The sequence below is a fragment of the Manacus vitellinus genome, unplaced genomic scaffold (genome assembly GCF_001715985.3).
Source record: "Manacus vitellinus isolate BGI_N305 unplaced genomic scaffold, ASM171598v3 scaffold_18_pilon, whole genome shotgun sequence".
Lineage (NCBI taxonomy): Eukaryota > Metazoa > Chordata > Aves > Passeriformes > Pipridae > Manacus > Manacus vitellinus.
The window spans coordinates 10,309,365-10,334,095 of NW_021939324.1; the positions used below are offsets into that span (position 1 = coordinate 10,309,365).

General features: G+C 39.9%; 1 protein-coding gene across 6 annotated transcripts in view; it reads left to right on the forward strand.

Moving 5' to 3' along the window:
• IQGAP2 (IQ motif containing GTPase activating protein 2) overlaps positions 1-24,731 on the forward strand; it is a 103,130-nt gene that overhangs the window by 32,931 nt on the left and 45,468 nt on the right. Inside the window, exons 2-11 of one of the 6 annotated variants that reach the window (XM_018070384.2) lie at positions 7,540-7,696; positions 8,941-9,018; positions 10,800-10,876; positions 15,450-15,517; positions 15,846-15,959; positions 19,797-19,978; positions 20,636-20,723; positions 21,283-21,446; positions 21,949-22,036; positions 24,463-24,626. In XM_018070384.2, the coding sequence (XP_017925873.1) occupies positions 7,540-7,696; positions 8,941-9,018; positions 10,800-10,876; positions 15,450-15,517; positions 15,846-15,959; positions 19,797-19,978; positions 20,636-20,723; positions 21,283-21,446; positions 21,949-22,036; positions 24,463-24,626 (1,180 nt within the window). The remainder of the gene's footprint in view (positions 1-7,539; positions 7,697-8,940; positions 9,019-10,799; positions 10,877-15,449; positions 15,518-15,845; positions 15,960-19,796; positions 19,979-20,635; positions 20,724-21,282; positions 21,447-21,948; positions 22,037-24,462; positions 24,627-24,731) is intronic. The other 5 variants (XM_018070385.2, XM_018070386.2, XM_018070387.2 and 2 more) reach the window with 5 other exon arrangements.

Below are 24,731 nucleotides of genomic sequence, written 5' to 3' on the forward strand. Positions count from 1 at the left end.
CTATTTCATGTGCTGAAGTTCTGAGATTTTGTGTTGCCAAACTACATGTGGTGTCCTCCATGTTGCTACTTTCATGTTACTTCTTGTATGCAACATAAGAGAACTGGTAACTGAGATGACCTATATCCCACCTTTCTTCACCACATTGCTCTGGTGATCCACATTCACAAAATTTGATTTCTTTCAGGCTGTAGTGGGTTGACCCTGGCTGGACACCAGGTGCCTGCCAAAGCCTATCACTTCCCTCCACAACTGGACATGGGAGAGAAAATACAATGAAGGGTTTGTGGGTTGAGATAAGGTACGGGAGAGAGATCACTCAACAAATACTGTCACAGGCAAAGCAGACTCAAAATGGGGATATTAACTGAATTTTTTACTAATAAAATCAGAGCAGGATAACGAGAAGTAAAATAAATCTCAAAAACTTTTTCTCCTGACTCCTTCCTCCTTCCCAAGCTCTACCTCCTCCCCCACAGCTGCACAGGGAAATGGGAATTATAGTCAGTCCATCCAAGGTTGTTTCTGCTGCTGCTAAGGTAGAAGAGTCCTTCCCTCGCTCCAGCATAGGGTGCCTTCCACAGGAGACAGTCCTTCATGAACTTCTTCACCATGAGTCCTTCCTATAGGCAACAGTTCTCCATGAACTTTTCCACCACGGGTCACTCTTCCACAGGGTGCAGTCCTTCAGGCACAGGCTGCTCCAGCGTGGGTCCCCCACAGGGTCACAAGTCCTACCAAGAAACCTACTTCAGCATGGGCTCCTCTCCATGGGTCAGCAGGTCCCTGACATGAGCCTGCTCCAGCATGGGTTTCTCCACAGGTTCACAACCCTCTCTCTGGCAGCCACCTGCTCCAGCATGGGTCTCCTCCATGGGCTGCAGAGATCCGTCTGGTTCTTTACGGACTACAGGACACAGCTGCTTCACCATGGGCTTCACCACGAGCTGAGGAATTTCAGCTCCAGCACCTGGAGCACCTTCTCTGTCTCCTTCTTCACTGACTTTGGAGTCTGCAGAGCTGTTCTTCTCAGTATTCTCACTCCACTCTTCTCTGGCCATAATTACATCTGTACAATAACTTCTTTTTTTTTTTCTTCTTAAATATGTTATCACAGAGGCGTTACCACCATTTCTGATTGGCCCAGCCTTGGCCAGCGGCATGTCCGTCTTGGAGCTGCCTGGCATTGGCTCTGCCGGACATGGAGGAAGCTTCTAGCAGCTTCTCACAGAAGCCACCCCTGTGGCCCCTCTGCTGCCAAAACCTGGCCATGCAAACCCAATATACAGACAAAGTAAGTTTTTAGGATGGATAAAACTTGCAATGCAGTAGAAACTGTCACTAGGGTATGAATCTAGAGCCTCAAATTTAGAAGATGATGCTTCCATGGTATCTGGCTCCAGGAGTAAGTTGGCAGCAGAGGGCTGTAGCTCTGACTTGAGCCAAGGCTCCCAGATGTAAGGAAGGTTTGGGCCTGAATGCACCAGAACACGAGGGGGAGAAAAGGGATCTGAAGAAAGTAGTTTTCTCAGCTGCCCACTGTGCTCTTCACAGCCTCGAAGTCAAGCTTGTGCGTTTTTTTTATACAACTCTTACTTTTTGCCATGATGGTATTCAAATTGTATATATCTATTTTCATGGAATGGCTGGAAGTTTTGCATGCATTTGCTCTGGAAATAGCCTGTGGCTGTTTGTGAAATAACCTTTTCCTCAGGTTTCTGGTTTAGGAGGTGTATCATGCTAAAGCTTGATAAGGAGAACAAATTCCAAAGTCAACACAACTAACAATTCAACGCTGACACCCCCCCCCACTACTCAGCCAAACAATACACCTAGATTTCTTCTACTGCTCTCAACCTCCCTTATGAAGCAATATTTAAGGGAATGTTGGTAGGTAAAAATATCTTTTTTGTCTTAAAAAAGCAAATGAAGAGTTAAGAGATAGGATTTTCTAACAAATCTTTAGATTCAGAAAGTAGAGACATAATAATGTGGAACTTTAAATGATGAATTCATATGCTTCAGACTGCATATATTTCTGAATATTTTCAAGTAAAAGTTTTGACTTAAAAATAATCCTACTACTTCACAGACATTTAAAGTTAGAGTCTAACATTTTGTTTTGAATCTGATTGTTATTCTTATTTTCTAGCAACAAGATTTTTTCAGTCTTTCTTTGGAACAAGATGGCCACATTGTAGTCTCTAGGTCAGCAGTCTGTTTCACTTTTGCTAAACTAGACTGAAGGGCTGTGGTTGTGAGCCAGGGAGGTAGTAAATGAGTAGTAACTTATCTTTACCTTTTTCTCCCTATACCTTTTTCACAGTGGCATGTAGTGTTCTGACCTTTGGCTCTGAAATCCCATCTTTTCTTTTCTAAAGGTCTGTTTCCCACAAGGTAAAAACCTGGTCTCCCTGGATCCACATCTTGCAGCATAAATCCAAAAGAGCAGAGCAGCACAAGTACTGATTTTGCTACAATATTCATTGTGTGCCAAATGTGATGGGCATTGGGTGTGTTGTACAATATATTCTCTGCTGAACAGACACCAGCATTTCCAGTCTCTTGACCTATGCGTGTGCTTTGCTGACCACACAGATTGTCAATGATAACTTCATAATTGGCTAAGTCCATAGTGCAGCACTGGTGCTTCTAGTTCCCTTGACCTTGCCTTGGATGAGATTCAGTGGGTGTTTTTTGGTTTAAAGTGCAAGTCTGAGCTAATTGTACTGCTGCTGTTTTTACAGAATGACAGAATGGATAAGGTCGGAAGGGACAACAGTGGGGTCATCTGGTCCAACCTCCCTGCTCAAGCAGGGTCATCCCAGAGCACATGGCACAGGATTGTGTCCAGACGGTTCTTCAATATCTCCAGTGATGGAGACTCTATACCCTCTCTGGGCAATCTGTTCCAGTGCTCAGTCAAATGTGGAAACTGGATCTCTTGGTGAGCATCATGCTCTTTACTGCTTTTGGGTCTGGCATAGAAGTCATCATCGTTATCGTGCCAGAAATTCACTACTGAACAGCTCTGCTTCAGATTGTCAAGAGTTAAAAGAGTCGAGCAAAGCAAAAAAAATTGTACCTCAATACTCACCCCTAACAGACTATCCAGTACAATGTATTGGAACTACGGTTTTGGAGATATATTTTCATTGATCAGATCTAGATTTGGTTTTTTGTCTAAGGCAAATCCTCTGTTTCTGTGCTGGCCAATACTGCAGTATTATGAAAATAAAAGGAGGCTGTACTTATCTATCTCAAGGAAAATATCTGCTTATGCATGTTTGATCCAATTATAAGACTAAAACTGATATAGGTAGCGAATTATAGCTAATTTTTGATGATGCCACCCAGAACTTCTGTGATACGCTGTATGCTTTAGTCTGCTTCCTGAAATTGACTTTTGTCCCTCCATCTTGGAGTGGGGTTTGCATTTAGCTTTGAGTGACCAAATAAACCATCATGTTCACCACCGTATCAGTTTTTCACAGTTTACCTCTTTCACTAAGTCACAGTTATTAAAAGTACAGTATCAGTTATGGTATTGTTGTAGAAAAAGAAATGGCAGAAATGTATGTGCACCCTTAAAAGCTATAATAGTAAATCCACAAGCCTTATACTGAAGAAAAACATACAACCTAAAATGACTTACAGACCCTACATCTTGTATGGCAATGGTATTAACTACTCTTTTTGGGCAACAGTTTCTGCAACAGACTTAAACCTGGTGCTGATGCTGCAGTTCTGTGTGCTCAGGAAAACAGTGAGTGAGCCAAAACCAATGCTGCTTCTTTAGCCCTGAAGAAAAATAAATTGCTCCAAAGGTACCTATAAATCCTTACTGTCACATGGATATTCTGTTTCACTTAAAGAAACAAAAGTACAAGGATTTCTAGTTTTCTCGGCCCAGTCTCCTCCTGCTGACAGCACCATGTCATATAATAACCTTCATAAACCTGGCAACTGTGTCTTAAAAAGCGAAACCTCACCAGGTTGGAAGTAATGTTTCTTTCTGTTTAAAACCAGAAGTGCCTTTTAATTGAATCAGGTAAAGGAAACAAAACTTCTGTAATTGCAAGAAGTACTGGGGAGAAAAGATGAGTTGGTTGACAGGAAGCTCAACATGACCTGGCAATATGCTCCTGCAGCTCAGAAAGGCAGTGATGTCCTGGGCTGCATTATGAGCAGTGTGGCCAGCAGGTTGAGGGTGGTGATTCTGACCCTCTGTTCTGCTCTGGTGTAACCCCACCTGGAACACTGGATCCCCAGTGTTCTGGGGTCCCCAGCACATGAAAGACATGACTTGCTCTGGCAGGCCCCAGAAGTTATCAGAGGGTTGGAACACCCCTCCTGTGAGGACAGGCTGAGAAAGCTGGGGTTGTTCAGCCTGAAGAAGTGGAAGCTCTGGGGAGAACTTACAGCAGCTTCCAGTACCTACAGGGGGCCTAGAAGAGAGCTGGAAAAGAGCATTTTAAAAAGACATGCAGTGCCAGGATAAGGGGTAACGGGAGAGAAAGGGTAGGTTTACATCAGATGTTAGAAAATTTTTTACTGTGAGGGTTCTGAAGCACTGGAACAGAATGTCCAGAGAAGTTGTGGATGCCCCATCCCTGGAATTGTTTAAGGCCAGGCTGGATAAGGCTTTGAGCAACCTCATTTAGTGGAAGGTGTCCCTGCCCATGGCACAGGGGGGGTGGAACTAGGTGATCTATAAGGTCCCTTCCAATCCAAATCAATTTATGTTTCTATGACGTCTCAATAAATTCTACGAGAGAGTAACAGAGTTGAGCAACTGTTTGCATAACTAAGTTACAAGGTTGTTTGTATATTAGCAGGATTTAGTTCAAATCCTGAGGTTTTTCCTTCCTCAGATTAAACATGTGCAAAACAGAGTAAATCCCTTCACAGTAGATCTTGTTGTAACTAAGTTCTGCAACTTCTAGACAGTGGTAAAACATGTCTTATATGTAGCTCTCTTCTCAGTCTTGGATACTTATTGCCAAGTGCTTTAAGTTACGGTTGCCCTATTGCAGACCCCTGACTTTTTCTAGAATAGATACAACCTACAGATCTTTTGCTATAAATGGAAAGAAACTCTGCATCTTTCAGGTCTGTTCCAGTTCTCCCTATTTTTCCTTTTTTTTTCCCACTGAGTTACTAACATTCTCCTTCTAAAAAGAGACTTGTTTCCTTTTATGTTTATCTGGACTTGTTTTGACAACTGTATTCTTCCTTTTTTTCTTCTTTCTGCTTTCTTTGCATCCTCATACTGTTTCCTGTTTGTTCCTCAGGGTACTGCATTTATCCACTAGACAGGGTAGCCTCTCTATCCAGAATGGATGGTTCCAGATTAATGTTAAAGGCTCATCACTATGCTGGGAAAAATCCACAACTGTTTTAATGTTGTTGAATTACAGGAGGTTTGAAAAGCTGAGGAGCAGCTTTCACTTTGGATCAGCATCTCATTTAAAGCTTGGGGAATTACTCGATTTTATATATAAATAGCAAAGTTTTGTACTGTAAAGAAGAACGGGGGAGACGTGTGTATCCTCAAAAACAGTTCCAATATAATACTTTCTTTGTGCCCTAGACTGAAGATGTCAAAAAAATCTTTTCATAAAAAAATTGAGAATTTGAAGGGCAAAGAATCCATTGTAAGGTACAAAATGCTGCTCTGGGTACACAGTTCATATCACTGGAGCTGGTGCATTGGAACACCAGAGATAGCTTCAACTCATAGTGAATATTGCCTGTGGCTCAGCAAGCTCCTCCTGCTTATCTGTACAACTCTTCTTCCAGAAGACACATTCTAGGAAATAAATTCTTTAGGAAAAGCTAACTGGATTATGTGGAAAACACATTTGCCTGGAATACACTTTCTTTGTTTATTCTTCCTTGTCTTCTTTTCTGGAGAAGACAAATGTTGTGACACTTTGACTTTGTGTGTACCTTTATTTAGTCTATAAAATAGTAGTAAGAGTGACTTTTGGGACCTTTGGCATGGACCCACAACGCATGAACATGCAACACAGGACGGAGTCAGGAAGCTTGTTAGGAATACGATTCTCCTCACTGAAGCAGCTTTTATACTGCAAAATATAGTTCTCCTAGTGATACTTGCTCCGCTCCGTTTTGTGTGATGTTGCCTCAGATTTATGGGTGTTGGTTTTCTCAAGAGTTATTTGGGTAGTCTGTGCTTCAGTGAAACAACTTTCATGTGTCCTATAACAAATCCAAAAGTGTAATGAAGTAGGACATTTGTCTAGAGTTTTAATCTGAAACCAAATGATGTAGTGAGCTTTTTTCTTCTCTGTGGAAGAGTAAAAGCTGGCTTGTTTTTGACTTGGATCCAAGTTTTCTGGTTTCTGAAATCACTCCTTTGGAGGTGATGTTAGACTTGTAATGCTGTCTCACAGTGACACTGCCTTAGTGACAGTAAGTAAAGCGAACTAGTGTCTTCAACTTTGTTCTTGCCCTTCATCTTTCTTCTTTGTGTTGATATTAATGTCCTAGCAGCATGAGAGATTGACTGAGTAAAATAAAAAAAAAGTACTGGGAAGAACTAAGCTGATTTAAAGCTCTTGTAATGTGATTTAGCTGCTAGAAGTAAGAATAATATCACAGAGCCAAAACAGTTAGACCACCAATGTAAGGAATTTTTGGTCTAGTGATTAGGACACTAATCTCTTTCAGGAGTGCCTTGGAAACAATTTCTCTAGGCTACTCAATATAAAAATACTGGATAATATGGTTTCATGTCTGTTATTTGCCTTTTGAACTGTTTATGTATTTAATTAATTACTGTTTTCTGTGTAGTCCCATGTCTATCACATCTTAAGTCTCAAATACATAACTAGTTTACCACCTTGGAGGATTTAGTCACTGTCACTAACCAGAAGCCATGTTTCAGCCAACTTACTGCCAAGCAGAGCTCAAATGCATAAAGTACATTGGACTTTTCAACAAAAAGCTTTCCTCCAGCATTGTCACTGTGTTTCATGGGTGACAATGGAAAGCTTCTGTGTGTTGCAGGAGGAGAATAATCTGCAGGAGTGCTCTGTACTGAGATGGGCATTGCTGTGAGCTTGTGTTGCAGAGCGCATTGGAACCAGCTTCACCCAGCCCACCGCTGGCCTTGATGTTCATGAGGTTCAGCACTGGCATAGCTATCAGAGTTTTTTAAATGCAAACATCAATAATATACAACATCCCATGATTTCTTCTAGTTTTCAGCTTAGATTACTGTCTATTCAAAAGCCTAGTGCTGCTCAAAAGATTTGAGTTGGACCCCTTAGGTGTGTATACTTCAAAGCATGCTGTTTGGTTCCTGATGGGTCATGATCACATACTGCAGACATGATTTTCTAGTCATTTTGATCTGCCATGGGAGTGAATATGAGAATTTTGCCCTTAGCCCTTGCCCTTTTCTGCTGTGATTACACCGTGGTAGTGACACTAAAAGGACAGTGGTTGTGGGCAAAAGGCGCCACTTATATTAAAACACTTACATTAAAAATTTCACAAATGTCTTTGTAGATGGATGGAGGTCTGCTTGGACGAAGAGCTGCCCCCAACTACAGAACTGGAAGAAGGCTTAAGAAATGGTGTTTACCTTGCCAAGCTTGCAAAATTCTTTGCACCTAATGTGGTGTCAGACAAAAAGATCTACGATGTGGAACAGGCACGCTATAAGGTAACACCTTTCTCAGTTCTTTCACTGCCAAGACAAAAAAATAAAATTTTTGTTTTCCAACTGTGAAACATTACCAAGCATGCTTGGTTAATTTTCAGTATCTCTCTTGTAAGACTGTTGGGACTAGATGGAAGACTGACAGCAGTAAGAAGCCAGCACGATAATTTAGAAATATTTTACCCTTAGAAAAACTCTGCTGGTGTCACTTCAACTTTTTAAGGCTGAACGAATTACACTTCTGGCTCCAGGAAGAACATGAGCTTTACCATTTATAAAATTGTTTCTCATTAGGAATAGGAGTCAAAAGCAATTTGATAAATATACCAAACTTTTTTCATCTTGTATAGGAGGATATTTGACATTCACTTCATTAGATCTATGTGTTTATTTCATCAACTTTAACACTGAAAAGCAGAAAACAAGCTACTAGTAACTGAGCTTAGCTTGTTACCTGTGCAAGTCATTTGTTATCTCCAAGATCCTTGATAATATAGAAATATGTACATTCATACACAGCAGTTTCACTATGGAATGCATTGTCTCAACACGTAGAGCAGGCAGAAAAAATTTGAAGTGGACATTTTTAAGGTGTATATAACTGGCTCTTGAGAGCTGAGAAATTACTTAGGTCCCATAAGGTTAACAGAACCATGGTTAAGAATTCTGGGTACATTTAAATTCTTCTCTTGAAAATCTCCAAAACCAGACTTCAGGTTTCTTTTCTTGCTTTACCATAAAAAATAACATTAATTAAAAAAAAATTATATATACTCTCCCACTTTGCTCTTACGCTGCTTGAATAGGCTGTAGGGAGGGTCAGGTACTCATGCAGAACTGAAGATTGACTAAGACCATGTTATCTGTTCTCCTTCACAACAGTGCCTGATCAGTGTTACCACATTTTGGCTCCTGGTATTTGACATCCAGCCTCTACTCCTGAAGCTCAAACAACTGCTGAAGGACTGTACAAATTTCCACTTCAATCCTGGTCCACCCTGATGGGTACAAATCTGGCTTACATAACATGAAAGAAAGAGCTGGACTCGGCATGGGGCTGTTGATGTGTTAGGATGCTTCATTAGCAGGATTGAGGCTGTTACACTTTGGTCTCCAGGTTCAAATAAGAGAAAATTCCTTGAATTTAGCTTCAGGATCTAAAACTGGGAAACAACAGGAGGATCAATAACTAGAGTTTTTTTACCTAATGTGATTTTTATAATCTTCTCCTTCTATTTTTTTAATAGAGATCTGGCCTTCATTTTCGGCACACTGACAACACTGTGCAGTGGTTAAGAGCAATGGAGTCCATTGGTCTGCCTAAGGTAAGCCTTCAAATTTTAGGATAAAAAGTGGCTCAAGTCACTGGCTCACTAAGACCCCCTTTCTTCTACTTGAACGTAAACAGTTCCTTACTGTAAGTCTACAGGGAAGAGGTAATTCTGAAAACAACTCTGAAAAGAAGGTAATGTCTAAAGCAGTGGGAGTGTCAGTTCTGTGTTGCTGCTGCCAACATGTGTGGGCTGAGGCTGCTGTGGATGAATGCTGTGCATGGAAATGCTCAGGGTGCTTCCCCTGTGTGAGGACAAATGGGACACTAGTAGTGTTTTAACTAAGTCTTATTGCTAGTGCAGTCTCTGTGCGGGCCTGAAAGGAATGTGGTTTAAAACAGAAAATTTAAATATTTGCTTCCTTCAGGTTACCTCTTCGCATCGTGTCTCTTGCTGCCTCTTCCTCTTAATGTACATCCCAGTTTCTCTGCCTCTACCCTGTTTCCAGACTGCTCTTGCACCTTCCAGTGCATCTGCGTGACTGTGCTGCTGCTCTCCTTCCACCAACTGCTTTCTTGGGTCACCTCTTATATTTATCTTCCTCCTTGCGGGTCTTCACTTGTCATCTCCCCCCTCTGCTGCTGTTTCTGGGCACCAGTGAGTCTATTTTGGATGAAAATCCTTTAAGGAAGGGCTGTGCGGAAAGACCTATGCTGCTTGTTTGGACATTTTGGCACCCACACATAGCCTGAGGTGAGCACTTTGTTGCCCAGGCTGCCCTGCGGCTGCCTCAGGGTACCTGAGTGATGGCAGCCACGGTGCTGCCTGATGCACCGCAGTTGGGCACAGCTGAGATGCTCAGGCAGCCTTTAGAAAAGCTACATGGACTAATGGCCAGCCACTGTGGGCAAATTCAGTGCAGGTGCCCATATGCAGAAAAGGGCATCCATGGCTGCCATCAAAAATGCCATAGAGATGAGAGGGGTCCTGCCTTTCCCAGGTGAGGGGTTTTTTTCCCCTTAGTTTAGTCCTTGTGTCCTGTGTGCAGCAGGGATCCACCCTGCCATCCCTCCTCTGACAGATTATGTTTCTGTTGCAGAGGATGGTCATAGCCAAAAGCTTTCCCAATTCTCCCTCACAAAGCTGTTTTGAGCAAAAGAGGGCACTGTGCTCCTGTCTTACTCAGTCTTGTCCTATTAACCATGGGACAGTGCAGCCCCACGTGCTTGGCCTGTATTGGAAGCATGCTGCCAACTCTCACAGTTAACTAACTCTTTTATTATATTTTTGTGGAGAAACAGTGTTTAGCAACTGGGACCAAGGCCAGGAACAAATTAGTGGTAGAACCAGAATTGGAACTTATGATGTGACTTCTTGGCTAAATTCTTGCCTCTCTCTAAATATCTTTGTAAATGATGTATTCACAAAATTCGGGGTGCTGGCAATTAGAATCACGCACTTTTAAACCATACTTGATAAGTTTGGTTTTCAATGAGGCTTTGCAACTTGTAACAGTATTCCAGGTTTTGGGTGTCTGTAGGAGGACAAGCTCTACTGGCTGAGCTTATGCCAAAGGACCTTTTCTAAAAATCTTGTCGAAATGCTGTCTGCTTATCTTTCTTTTTTCCCCTCTCATTAAGTAGGTTTTATGCTTTATTAAGTTCTTCCTTATGAAAACTACTAATAAAGTTAAAATAAGATCAGAAGAGACTTGATTTATAACTGTATAGAAGTAACAGCTGAAATTCTCTAAGTTTAAGGTATGGTTAAGCAGAGGAAACTTTTCTGCTCAGTAACAAGTCTTCTTATTTGACTGTGCGCTCTTTGCTTTTTAGATCTTTTATCCAGAGACTACAGATGTCTACGACAGGAAAAACATCCCTAGGATGATATACTGCATTCATGCTCTAAGGTAATTGGTGATGCAAATAAAAGTTATAGTAGCTGCCAAAGCTGGGAGTGTAAGTCTGCAAATGGCTTTAGGGTAACCAGTATGTCAAAATCTGTCAGAATTTACAAGTTCATTAATTTGGAGACAAAACTTCAACTTTGTCAGGACTATTGGCCAAAGTATTTTCAAAATAGAAAATAAGGACTATTGAATTTAGTACAGACACCTTTTTTTCACTAGTACACCTCAAAGTGCACATGGAATTTCAAAACACATACTGCAACAGAAATCAAATAAATGAACAGAAACTTAGCAAAATCTTAGTATAACCATGGTGCAGATGTGCTGATCAGAGTGAAAATTATGATGAACTGACATGTTTCTGTCCCAAAAGTGAAGTAAATAATTACCATATTCTGAGGTAATTCACATAAAAATTAACATTTTCCAAGATTTCAAAATTCTAAGCACCTCAATTTTGAAAGTAAAGTCAGGGAGGCTTTGACCACACCACTGAAAATAGAGCTTAAAAATTTTTTATGTCCTGTCTTAAGGATTTTTTTTATGTTTAGCACAAAAATATCTGCCCTTTGCTGTTCCTGGTGGGAAGGACAGTGGTGTTGGTAGACAGCTCCACCCTCTTGTGGCTCTCCTAGCTCATTTCCTGCGTGTGGAGGCCTTTTCCTTCATTACTTTCTTGCAACTAAGCTTTCAGAGAAAATAATTAACTTACACCTCAAACTCTCCTCTATTTTTGTAACAGTGTTCAAAGGCACATCAGCTGCTCTAGGGCTATCAGTCAGAAGCTATTCAATACATGCTTTATTGAAACCTTTTTAGGGCTAATCCTTGAAATTATGTGCCCCCCTCTTCTACTCTGGGATATGCACACACTGTCAATAAATAGCACTTAATCTGATAGCCCGGTATTTTTTTTTCAAGTCTTGACCCTTGAAGTTATTATACCTGGTGTAATGTTAACAGGGCAATGTCACCAGGACTATTTGAGGGTAGTTCTTGCCTATAACTTGGTAGTGTAGTCTGTTTTGACAGCGAGTGCCTTGTGTAAGCTTGAAGTGATTTCCTAAGGAGGATGCACAGGGCTATAATGTTAACCAGCTCAGGCTGACACAGTGGGCTATGTGTCCCTCCAGTCACGTTATGGGCCAGCTCAAAGTTTTTGCAGGAGGTGGAATAACACATTTAGTTTTTCCAATGTTGCTTCCTCATACATGGAGGAATCCATACAATCTTTGAAATGACAGTAAATCTTTTATCTTGAACTGAGTTTTATATGGGTTGACTTTCGGTAGAAGTTTTCCTTTCTTCATCTTGACATGCCCCAGGATTTATCCCAGTATCAGAATAAGTCTGTGTTCTCTCTAAGCTTTCACTTCCAACTGTCTTGTTTATGTTACTTTTCCTTGCTGTATATCAACACAAAGCTCTAACTCTGTACTTTTTTTTTTTTTATTTTAGTGCTATTATTTTAGAAAAGGACTTAATATCAAATGTGTCATGCCACACTGAATAGGCCTGCAATACTTTCACTTATGATGCTTTCCCATGAGATTGTAGGCCCATGTGCCTGCATATGATATGACACTTAATAATAGAAGAAACAATGATTATGTTTGACTTATTCCGTAACTTTTTCTACAATGCATGCTGTAAGTCCTTCACTGGAGTCTTTTAAATCAAACTCTAGTGTCAGTATTGAATGGTGCATAGACTACATTGAAAGCTGTCTGGGAAACAACAGAATTAAGGACAAGGAACTTGGCTTGGCCAGCAGCGTTCTTAGTTGGGTTGGCATTAGAGGAATGCTGAGCTGTAGGAGTCTAGTTCTGTTCCCCTTCTCCTGATGTTTAAAGTACCAATCTGCTGGTGTCTGTACTCCCAGCTTCATGCCATGTACCCTATCTTCTCTACTTTCTGAGATTGCCACAGCACCCTCTCCAGGGAATCAGTACATGGTTTGCTGACCCTTGTTGCTGACCCAGTCCATGTCCCTGTGGTTCTCAGGGTCCTACAACCCAGCATTGAGAAACAGCAATTGCAAGCAGGGTTTTCACCTTTGCAGTGGTAGCATAGGTGCCTGTGACCACTACCTAAAGAATCACCATTGAGTTTAAATGTTAAATTCTGATGCAACTTGCAGCACATGCTAAATTTTCAAAGGCTCATAATTTGGAAATATAGAGCACTCTCTCAGAGAGGTGGGGGGTTGATCTACTTTGTCTTCTTTCTTAGTTGCTATGAAGTCATTACTCTGAAGCAACATTTCCAACAAAACTATGTAAATTTAAAACAAGGTATTTTCTTCTTCTCATTCTTGAAAATCCTGAAGCCATCTTTAGTTCAGATTTTTCCTACCTGAATTCTTTTATGTGCAGTCAGTGTGCATAACTTAAGTGTTTGAAATTGATAAGACCATTTATAACTGCCCCTTTAAGAGGCATGAAATAGCCCTTAACTGTAGTTAACAGGAGCAAGAAGTTCCATCCAAAAAGTGTATTTCACATCTGAAATAATAGCATTTTGCAGGGAAAGCCATCGGTAATCTGATGTTTTGATGATCTTTGAGCTGCTAGAGGGCCTGAAGATAGACAATGACACTAAGCATGGTGGTTTAAATATATTTTAACATATGCCATGTTTCAAGTCTAAAATAAAGACCATTGCACTTACAGCACATGGGACAACCTGTGCTGTCAAATACAGCATTGCTCTGGTCAGGAAGGAGTGACTTAGCAAACAGTTTCTAGACTCCTGTTAAATATAATTACTTCTTGCTTTTCTTTTGTTGAAACATTAATCCTGGAAGCCTGACTTCAAAAATATGAAGGAATGGGTTTCATTTCTTGCACCATTTTTTTCTTGTGAAAGATGATTTGGATTTGTTCTGGGACTAAATACAGTTAAGAACAGCTTCATTTAAATAAAGGTGCTAACAGTGATTCTTGTTCATAAATAGCAGTGCTTACGGATATTTTTTTCTTGAAAAATTCAGTTTTCAAATTATCTTTGCAAGCAGATCACTGCATCCTAGACAAACTGTCCCTCTGAAGCTGGACAGCTTCATTGTTTTCCTAGGAAATAGTAGAATGACAAGCATGCTTTAAAAGAAAAAGCACACTATTTTCAGATCTATTTTTTACGGCATATTATACATGAGCTAAGCATAAAACAAGACCCAGGAATCTCTGCCTGATGTGAGCTGCAGTTCTGTGTGGGTGATGCTTCATAATGGAGGGAGTTTCACCTGGGGACTGTTCTTTCCCCTTTGTTTCCCCCCTTGTTTCTGATGCCTCATATCCAGCTTCCTTAACTACAACGTCTCCTGCTTTTGACCCTGTGGTTCCCTGAGGTTCGACTTACACTATAAAAGCATTAAGCAAGCAAGCTGTTTCAAGTGAAATTATACCTTAAAACAGAGCAGAAGTATCTTCGTGTTCCCTGCAAGACTCAAAGCGCATTTTCAGCACCATCTGGTGGTCAATAAGTTCACCCATAACAAAGGAGCATAGGAAGTATCACACCTGGCTCAATATACTCCTGGAAGTGCTGAACAGCAAAAAAAAAAAATATTCTCTAATGTTCATAACACTCTTTCTTCCTCTGTCTTTTTATTTTGGTGACCCAAAAAAAGAACCAGCACAGCCCTGTGGTGCCACTGATCTCCATAACTGTTTGTTTGATCCCCAGTGCTTCAGCCAGGATTGTGTCCCTGTCTCAAACTTAGAGCAAAATCTCTTTCTACCAAGAAAGACTAGAAGGCAGATCGGGGTAACAGAGGAACCTGGCTCGTTACTGTAGTCACGGGAGGTTTTCTCCTGCAATAGCTAACTTGCATTTCAGACAGCTTAGAAAGGAGACAATGGCAGTGGCAATGATTTTGAGTGGCTGCAAAAGAGTGTCAGCCTACATGAGATCTGTTGTTGTGTTCATTCAGATTGTGACAGAGCAGAGGAGTAGCTATGGTAGCATGGAAGATAAATGCTGATTCTGTGTGCTCTGAGCAGCTACAAATACTTGTTTTGAAATCTCATCCCATAATTTGCTAATAGCAAAAAAACCCTCTACAGCAAAACACAAAAGGGAACTTCTAGATATCAAAATCCTAAACCAAAATACACATTTGCAATGAATGAAGTTGGGGTGCGTAAGTTAAAAGAAAGGTGGGAAACAATCTATTTGGAGAAATGCCTTAAATAAGTCAAAACAGCACATAAGTCCAAAGTTATAAGGTGTACTAAAGTACATTCACATTTTGATTTTTTTCCCCCAATACTAGCTTTTGCATTTCTTTAACTATCTGTCACTAAGGGTTTTTACTTGTTTACACATCCCCTATGATCTGAGATACACTGGCAGTGCCTCTCTCTTAGAGGTGCTGCTCGGAAATAGAAAATATTTCTCTTTCTGTAAGACTTAAAAATAGAGCATAAAGAAAATTGTAGATAATTTATTCTGTATTGGCTTATGAAAGTCAAGGTTTAAATGACAAGTTTAACAGAAGTGATTTTCTCTTGTACAGAAAAGCAAACACCTCAACCACATGCACTTTAAATTCTTTTTTTCTTCTTTGCAGTTTATATCTCTTCAAACTCGGATTAGCTCCACAGATCCAGGACCTTCTGGGAAAAGTAGACTTCACAGGTAAAAAACTGCTTTTCTAATCATCAGTTAGATGTTGTTTCCACCCTGTAAATCTGCTAACACTGTACATATTTTCTATTATTTCTCTTCTGACAACATTGTTCCAAACACATGGGAGGCTGCTATTTTTAATGAATGCGAGACTCTGAAGGACTGAAGGGAGGAAGTTTGCAGGGAATACTTGTCATATCTCAGATTCCTTCAAAATGGGGAGGAAAATTAATTAGAAGCTCTGGCCAAACACCCATGTTTGTAGGTATGATGATACATAATGAAACTCTTAAGCTTTTGTTCTGTTAATACTTCTTTTTTTTGTGTGTGTAAATAGAGGAAGAAATCAGCAACATGCGAAAGGAGCTAGAGAAGTATGGTATACAGATGCCATCTTTCAGTAAAATTGGTGGGATTCTGGCCAGTGAATTATCAGTGGATGAAGCTGCATGTAAGTGTGGATCTTCTTGTGTTCTCTACTGAATACTTGACAGAATGCTATTAAAATATTTTCTGTGTTTTAATTCACTGACTTTGCCACTTAATAACTATAAAGAAAAGCAAGCAGGTTTTCACTGACTATCATGTTGCTTCACTGTTGCAAGACCTCTTGCAATTTTTCAGTCTGTGTTTTTTAGTATCTCCATTGAACCATAGGAAATGCACCAGAAGCAAAGATTTCTCAGATTAATCTGGATGGGTTTAATGTTTTGGTAGCTAGTGCTCCTCTAGAAAAATGAATTGGGGTCTGTGCATGCATCTGCACCATACGGGTACAATGTATAATGGGCCATGGGAACATACTGTCTTCTCTGTGGCTCCTTTTTTTCTTTTTTTTTGGTGGGGGAGAGGTTGGGTGGGAGAGCCTTTTTCTGTTTTCCTAGAACACCCAAACGGGTTGCTGTGAGGACAAGTCACTGTTCCAGACAGACAGCTCTCTCATATACCGTGGTGTATATGTGGAGTTTGCCTTCATGGACAGCTTTCAATCTGTCTGACCACTGCTGTGTGACCCATAGCATGGTAGAACTCTGCTGGGGGGTACGTCCTGCTGATGCATCTGGAATAAGCTTTGCCTTTTTAAGGGAACTGAACAGTTATGGTCCTTCTGAGTCTATCTTGATCAGCTTCCACTAAAAAACAAAATTAAATTATTTTTTTGCTGCCCATGCCTACTCATCTGTAAATCTGGGTGATTTTCTCTATTTAACTTTTTTTTTTTGGTAGAATAAAGCAATATATTAAAAAAAAATTTGGTTCAGTTTCAATTATATGATATCGAGGATGTTCGCTTACATTGACATTTGAGCTCTAGTTATTTTATTCAAGATTCTAGCCTTCTTCAGAAGGGCAAACCAAACAACAAAATGGTTGGCTTTAGTATGTTATATTGCAACTTTGTTAAACCTTACAAAGTAGCATAATTCAAACAAGCTGAGTCATGATGTTTCTTAGTGTGAGGAAATTTCCAGAACTTAATTTAAAACACACCTGATGTTGATTCATGTTGTCTGTGTTGTATATTTTGAAACCTGCTTAATATGTGCATGCTTCTCCAAAGCTAGCTATTAAAACGCTCCTTTTGGAAGTGGGGGTAGTTTGTCTTCTTCTTTTTTTTTTTTTTTCCCTTTTTTCAGCAGATTTTCAGAGATTTAATGACTACAAAACACTTTTACAGGGATCTTCATTCTGAAGATGAAAAGGCTGGAATGTCCTTCTCTGAAAGCCTTATTATAGTGTTGAGGATTTCCTTTAACTTCTGAAGTGTTTTCGGTCTTAAAGACAGGGTTTCCTGATGCTGGTTCTGTCCCTCTGGGCAGGGATTGTGCTATAGATAACATGCTCTGCCTCAGAACAGGAAACATCTGCTATGGGAATCCTCAAACATTAGAGAGGTAGGATACAGAGACCCTGCCAGAGGAAGGGCTCTGCCATCCTTCTTCCTAAATGGAGTATGCAAAAGGAGATATGAAGTGAAACAACTGCTGATGACTCCTACTTTGCTGCCAGCAACAGTAGAAATCAATGTGCAAAGAGTAAGCTTAAGTGCTTTTGCAGACAGCTTATTCCACAAGCAAAACCCCTCTGTTATTCCATGCTTCTAGCCTGCTCTTTCAGTCCAATATCACTGTTTCTCTTGGCAGGTGGGTTCACACCTACCTGTTCACTTCTGTCCTAATCTTGAACCTATCTTTTGACTACTTTTTGCTAGCTCCAGTTAGGTCAGTGATGCCTCTTGCATCACTGTGGAAGAAATTACGTCCTTCCTATGTGTTTTGTTATATGAGTGTGTTGGGGTGATATGTCTTCTAAGAAGGACAGTGTTCTCTTAGCCCCTTGAAGCTGATATGGGTGTACACAGAATCATAGAATGTCTCAAGCTGGAAGGGACCTATATGGGATAACTGAGTCCAACTCCTTGATTCTCATAGGATTACCTAAAACTAAACCATATAGCTAAGAGCATTGTCCAGATGCTTCTTGAACCTTGGTGGGTTTGGTGCTGTGACCACTTGCGTGGGGAACCTGTTCCAGTGACTGACCATCCTCTCAATGAAGAATCTTTTCCTAATATCCAGTGTTAACTTTCCCTTTTCACAAAGTTTAATGACAAATGAACCAGTGTGTATCTCTGCTTGTATCTCCTCCACCATGCCAGCTGCTTTTATTTCCCATCTGATACTGTGCTGAACTGATCTAGAGTGAAATCATTTAAGAACAACTTCCTGGCTTGAACTTAGTGCTAAGATTATCCAACAAAACTATGCAAGTTGTTCCAGTAGCTGCCATCTCTGAGGATGTATATCTTCACTTCATGCTTCATTTGCCCCTGCTGAAGTTTCAGTGATCTGCTCTCCTGTCTTACTCTCCTAAATTTGTACACTCCTTTGTTTTCCTAAAACCTCAGATCTGAAGCATCTTTCATTTCTTTCATAAACTTAAAGTCTCTAAACTCAGATATTTAGTCCCTCAGTTAAACTTAATCCAAAGAAAAGGTTTTTACCACTTTTCTCCACTTTATCAGAACCATGCAGGGCCAGGTAGCAAGTACTGATAAAATAAAAAACATGGCTGTTGTGTTCTCCCTCACACATACATCTCTTAGGTGCCATGAAAGCAAATCCTAGACAAGCTGCTGTGGTGATAAAGAGGCAGCTGTGGTGTTCCTCCTTCGGGATATGATCAGGATATACATTTATCAAGAATTACACTTTCTACAGTAAAGTCCGTAAAATCTTTGAGATTAATGTGCCACCAGTCAGCCATTGGTGTCTGTTTGTAGTATGAGGATCCAAATAAAGTGTAGCTCCAGCGCAAGTCCTTCATCTCAACTGATCTTAGGGCCATATGTGTGCAGAAAACAACTGGGAAGGGTGTGTTAGCCACTACTCTACACCTAATTCATCTGCAAGTCGTTTTGAATTTGCACACTCACCCAAATTTAGTGTGTGAAAAAACATGAGAATTTTTCTGACTCTTAAATTCTTGGGAGTCAAACGTTTGTTTAATAGTTGAAGTTTTCTTGTTTCCTCGAAGGAAAGATTTAACACTTAAGCTGATCAATGTCCGTAGTGAGTCCTATGGCACTTTTTCCTCTTTTCCTGGGTAATAAATTCTGATTACCCTGCAAAGCCCACTGGATGTTCTTTGCCTCCATTTGAGGTTTTGATGTCCTGTGGCTTTGTAGATGACAGATGGGGGGACCGTCACATTATGGTCTCTCAGGCGCTGCAGTTGTTCATGGAGATCCTCATGTTCAAAGAACCAGTTCTTCCCAGGCACACTTAGATGTGATATGTGGGGCTGCACCCTGTCTGGGGCGTCTTAACTGTGTTCTTCCGGAGAACAAGTCTAATGGAGTTTAAATTTCCTTGTTCTTGTGTAGCATCTTTCAGATACACTGAGTTTAGACAATACTTTTATGTCTTTTATCTTTACAAACACAAAGCAGCTTTAAGGTACCAAAAGTGCTTTCAATTCATGCATGTAATTGCCTTCTAAATAAAATAGGACTTGAATAATAAAATATAACTAATTTTTTATTTTCTGTCAGTAAAATATTAACCCCTGGTTGGGAGAAGAGTGAACATGGGACAGACAGCAATTTTTGTAATTTGAGTAAACATAGAGTGCTGCAGTCTAGAGGAAACATGGAGGGGGATGCTTGAATGGGAATCTGTAAATTGTTGAACACAAATTAAACACTCATTTCAAATAAATCAGAAGAAACAGTGAGAGTTTTGGTGGTTTTGCTTCCTGAAATTCAGATCTGTGCTTTAAATTTCAGTGCATGCAGCAGTAATAGCAATTAATGAAGCTGTTGAGAGAGGAGTAGCTGAGCAAACCATTGCAACTCTGAGGAATCCAAATGCAATGTTGCTCAACGTGGATGAGGAACTGGCACAGGACTACCAGAACGAACTCTTTGAAGCTAAAAGGAAAAAAGAATCAAATGCAAGACTCAAGGTAGTGGTGTTTTATTAGCACTCCTAGTACACATGTTCCTTCATGTTTCTTCACATGTGGTAGCATTACTGTTTTAAAAATTCACTTAATTTTTAAAATCAATACAATTAGGAAAAAAAATTCACGCTAAATAAGAGAAAGAATGGTAATGTAACAAGCTGATAGACAATTTTATAAGAATACGTTTACTCTGAGCATGGTGTAGCTTAACTTTGCCCAAAGGCTAAAAATACCAGAAGACTTAAAACTAAAAAGGACTGTTTTTCCACCATCAACTGCTTCAGAAAAAACAAATTTACTGTTTAAAAAGTTGTAAAAAGAATGATACCCCTTTTTGAATATAAAATATAACCTCTGCCACAGACCTTTAGTGTGAAATTATTTACTTTGTTCTTTTATGTGAGAGCTAATGATTTCTGTAGTTAAAAATGCTACCATATATTTGCATGGCTATTTTACAGGAACCAAAACATTGCTCAGCCAAATTGCTTGGCCAGTTATTACAAGGTGCTAATTTCTTTAGTTCATGTGGTCAACAAATTCCTTTAGAAATACGTCCAGCAAATATTTTAGTTGATGCAGTTTTAATGACACCTGCTAATAGCTTTTCTCTCTGCAAATTGTTTTGTGTGTACTAGCAACAATTTTTTGTTTTCTTAGAATGGCACAATCTCTGATGAAGAGAGAGATGTCTATGAGGAGCTGCTGACACAAGCTGAGATTCAAGGCAATATCAATAAGATAAACAGTAAGCCATTCTGGATCCTTATGGAAGTATGCACACAACATGTGATCTCCCAGAGTCCAGCTGAACACAACTTGAATCCACCTGAACAAACAAAATATTTCTATGGAAACTTACAAAATACGCACAAGTAGCTAATATATGTCTACAACTGTTTTTTCATGCTACTCCTTCTCTACTAATCTTTCGGGAGAGGGAGGCTAATGTCTGTGTTTTTTGCTGTAAGGATTCCTCCGTTCAGAATCAAATCATTTATTGCCTGCTCTGTTTCCTTATGTTCCCTTTGTGTGCAGAATACTGTAAATTTTGACCCCCTCTTCTATATAAAGCCAAAATTCATTCATAAGCTTCCACTTAGCTGTGGCTGAACTGCTCCCACATAGGCTCCCACAGATCCAGAGACTTCCTTTGTAGGACTGGACTTGAAAGAGGTAATTTTCTGCTAGATAAAGACTGCCACCCTAGCTGGCTTTTACAAAAAGTGAGATGCTGACAGCAATGGACTTTTTTTTCCCCGCATAAAAACCTTATTTGCTGTTTATAGGCGTTGTTTTCATTTCAGTTCACATAGCTTTAGTCCAAGTGAATAAGGCTATTGACCGGCAAGATGAACTGGCGCTGATGGCAGGTTTGAACCGTCCTGCTCTGAGCCTACTTCAAGTTCTGCCGCAAAATTCCTCATGGTACCTATTGCAATTGTGTGATTCTAAAGAACAGAAAATACAGGTAATTGAATGGAGCAGGTACTATGTGTCAGTTTGCACTTTTTTAGTTGATTTTAATCCAGAGAGAAATTATATCTTCTCTGTCTTCAACATCACTTATGAAAAGTTTTATGAAGATTTCAGAATAATTGATGTACTGATCAACACCAAAAAACTGCATTTGCTCTAAAGAGCATGGTGCCCTTATAAGTCATTACTAAGATAGAAGAAGAAAATTTGAGATATAACATGAATATAACTTCGTTTTCAAAATTAATTATAATTTGAGCACAAATAAAGGTAATATTGAATCACTAACAGCAAATTAAAGTGACAATTGGCTTTTAAGGAGAAAATATATAGGTACAGTGAAAATCACAGGAAAGTATTAATGCTGTGTTTACTGTGCCATTGTATTTGATACACAGATGATAGTATAGTCCTAGTGTATCATCATCGGGCTTTATCCCTTTCTCCTATCAAACTTAAAACCATAATTCAATCTTGTTTTTCTGATCTGTTAGATAGCAGGGATTCCAAATATGCTCGACAAAAATGAAATACAGAAAGAAGTTAGTGTTGCCAATGCTGAAGCTGAGGCTCACAAACTTAGTGAGTAATACTCTTTTTTTTTTTACCATCACCATTTAATTATGTTAAGCTGATTAATTGAGTCCACCATTTCTTGCACATAAACAAGGTTTCTCAAACTGAAACCATATGTGTTGCATTTTATTCTGGCAATTGTTTGTCTCAGTGTCACAATTGCCAAGTCACCAATCTGTGCTGCATTGGGTCTACTCTTATCTGAGATAGGTAACACTTTTTCCTGAGACTAATTTGTGCCACTGATAAACACATTGGCTAAAACTGAAGACAGCGAATGGCTTGGTGACTTGAACAAATATTTATCAGTGCAGTATTAATCCTCACTTGGAAGTGATGACCACACTTGCAGAATTAAAATAGAATGATCACATGGAAGAATATTTTGCAATCACATCACAGAGGGAAATTATTCTCACTTTTAGACACATGTATCTAAATCTAACCTATTCTGCTAAGAATACCACATGACACAAGTTACAGTTCGTAAAAAATATAGTTAAGGGGGATCTAAATTTGCAGTGCATTTATTGCTGCTTTTGACTGGAAACTTCTTTGCTAGGAAGTTAACCTTTGGTTAGTCTGCTGTCGTTTCATGCTGCGTCTGGCATGGCTTAATGGCTGTTTTGTCTCTGGTACTGTTTCCAATGCTTTGAATGCAGGCTGATTGCTCTTGTAATGTGCCTAAAGGCTGTACCATGAGGTCAGTTTAAGCCAGAAGATAAGTTTAACTTGATCCCTTATATGTTTGCCTTTTTCAGATTAGTTAGCCATGTTGAGGAGTACTTCCTCTGAAAGAGTTACCTCTGGGTAAAGGAAAGGAAGATGAAAATGTGATGTGTGAAAAGCATTAACAGCAATCTGGAGAGAAACTTCGTTCTTACGATTAGTGGGTTTTGTTATGGGACTGTGAGCAACACAGTGTGTTGTTCAGTTTCAGAATAAGAAATCAGTAGCTTGGTTATTGGTTGCAGAACTAGTCTAGTACATTTGTGGACCTTGACTCTTTTCCTCTTTGCTCTTTCCTCTAAAAATGCATGCACACTCTAGCTGTGAGAGCCTTTCCTTTTTCTAACCTCAGGAATAGCTTTCAAGGGACAACATAGCCCCATATGACTTGACTCCAAAGCAATTGAAATGTGAGGTGAGGAGCTGTTTTAGGTGGGCCTGTGTACTTCAAAAGGTTTTCAAAGTCTTTCTGTTATGTAAGTTCTGAGTGTTGCTGCGTACATGAACTGTGGATGGTGTCTGCTGTACAAGAAGTCTTATACAAATTTGAGCACTCAGTGGTGACTAAAAGTGTTCCCTGGATAATAGTACACAGAAAAGCCATATGATAAGGTGGAGGAAATAGGGATTATTGATGGAAAAGGTGTTTGCATAATTGCTATTCTTTACTTGGCCACATGAGCTCTAACCTTAAAGGTTACTTCCCTTTCTGCAAGACCAGAGTGGTCTCTTGTACAGCATGTTCCTGGGTGTGTCCTGGCCTGGATTTCTTCAGAGATGGCTCCTCCAGGTGTGCAATTATGGTGGCACTGACTAAGCTGAGAAGTGTCATAACACTTCTGCAGCTGCCCATGTGGGAAGTGGTTTTCAGCATTTTTCTGCTGGGCTTCAAACCTGTAATGAAGTCAGTTCAGCAAAAAGCAAAACAGGCAAGTTGTTCAGGTACCAAAAAGGGTTACACTCACACTTGTCATATGCCTCTGTTGTGGTTTGTTTAAATGAAAATCTGAGCTCTGTAGCAAAGGGATTAATTTCTATACGGCAGTGCTTGTGAGGACTGATCTTCCACACTGGCAGACAAATGAGCAGGTGTTGACATGCAGAGAAAGTTCTAGAAACCATAGCATGTGGTTTTCCATTGGTTCAGCTACTGCTTTTCTGGCAGAAAATTCCCACCCTCCAGCATATTTGGATGATTTCTACCAGGTCTCCTGAAATCTACAGTAATAATTTTGTTGGTGTTGCAGGACAGGATTGTTTTACCTAGCTCGATTAGGTCCTGCCAAAAGAAGGAGGTGAGGGAGGAAACATGGTGCAGAGGGCAGGGAGTATTTGGGGTGAAGCAAGACTGAGGTGCTGGAGCTGACATACCTACTAATACCTGGTGCAAACAAAGCCAGGAGAAGTTAGGTCTTTCTAGGATGGGGTCAGTTCCTTGTTTTGTGTTAAAGGGACAATAAGCAATGTCTCATTTTAAAAGTCCAGAAACTTTAAAGTCCTCCAGTCAATTATTTCCTGCATACCTTTGAACAGACACTGTTTTCACAACATTCAGCAGTTGTCTTGAAATATTTCACAGAAATACTTTTTTTCTCTTATGACAGCAAATTACATTCTTTGGAATAATATAATTGTCATCCACATAGCATGAAGAACAAATGGCATATGAAAATTAATAAGCTTTTTTCCCTACTGTTCTTTAGAACTTATAGCGGTTGACAATATCAATACTGCAATTCGTAACTGTGATCCTAGTAAAACACTGGTTGCACTGATGAAACCTGAGGCACAGCTGCCTGTTGTTCACTCATTTGCTGCTGCTGTCTATCAGACTGAGCTGTTCAACCTCCAACAACAGAATGCTGTGGTAAGAGTGAAAAGCTTACAACCTGCTCATTGGTGTTATGCAGTCAAACCATGAAAGAGCACAAACATAGCATGTTGTTGTGTAAAATCAGACATAATTCTCTTT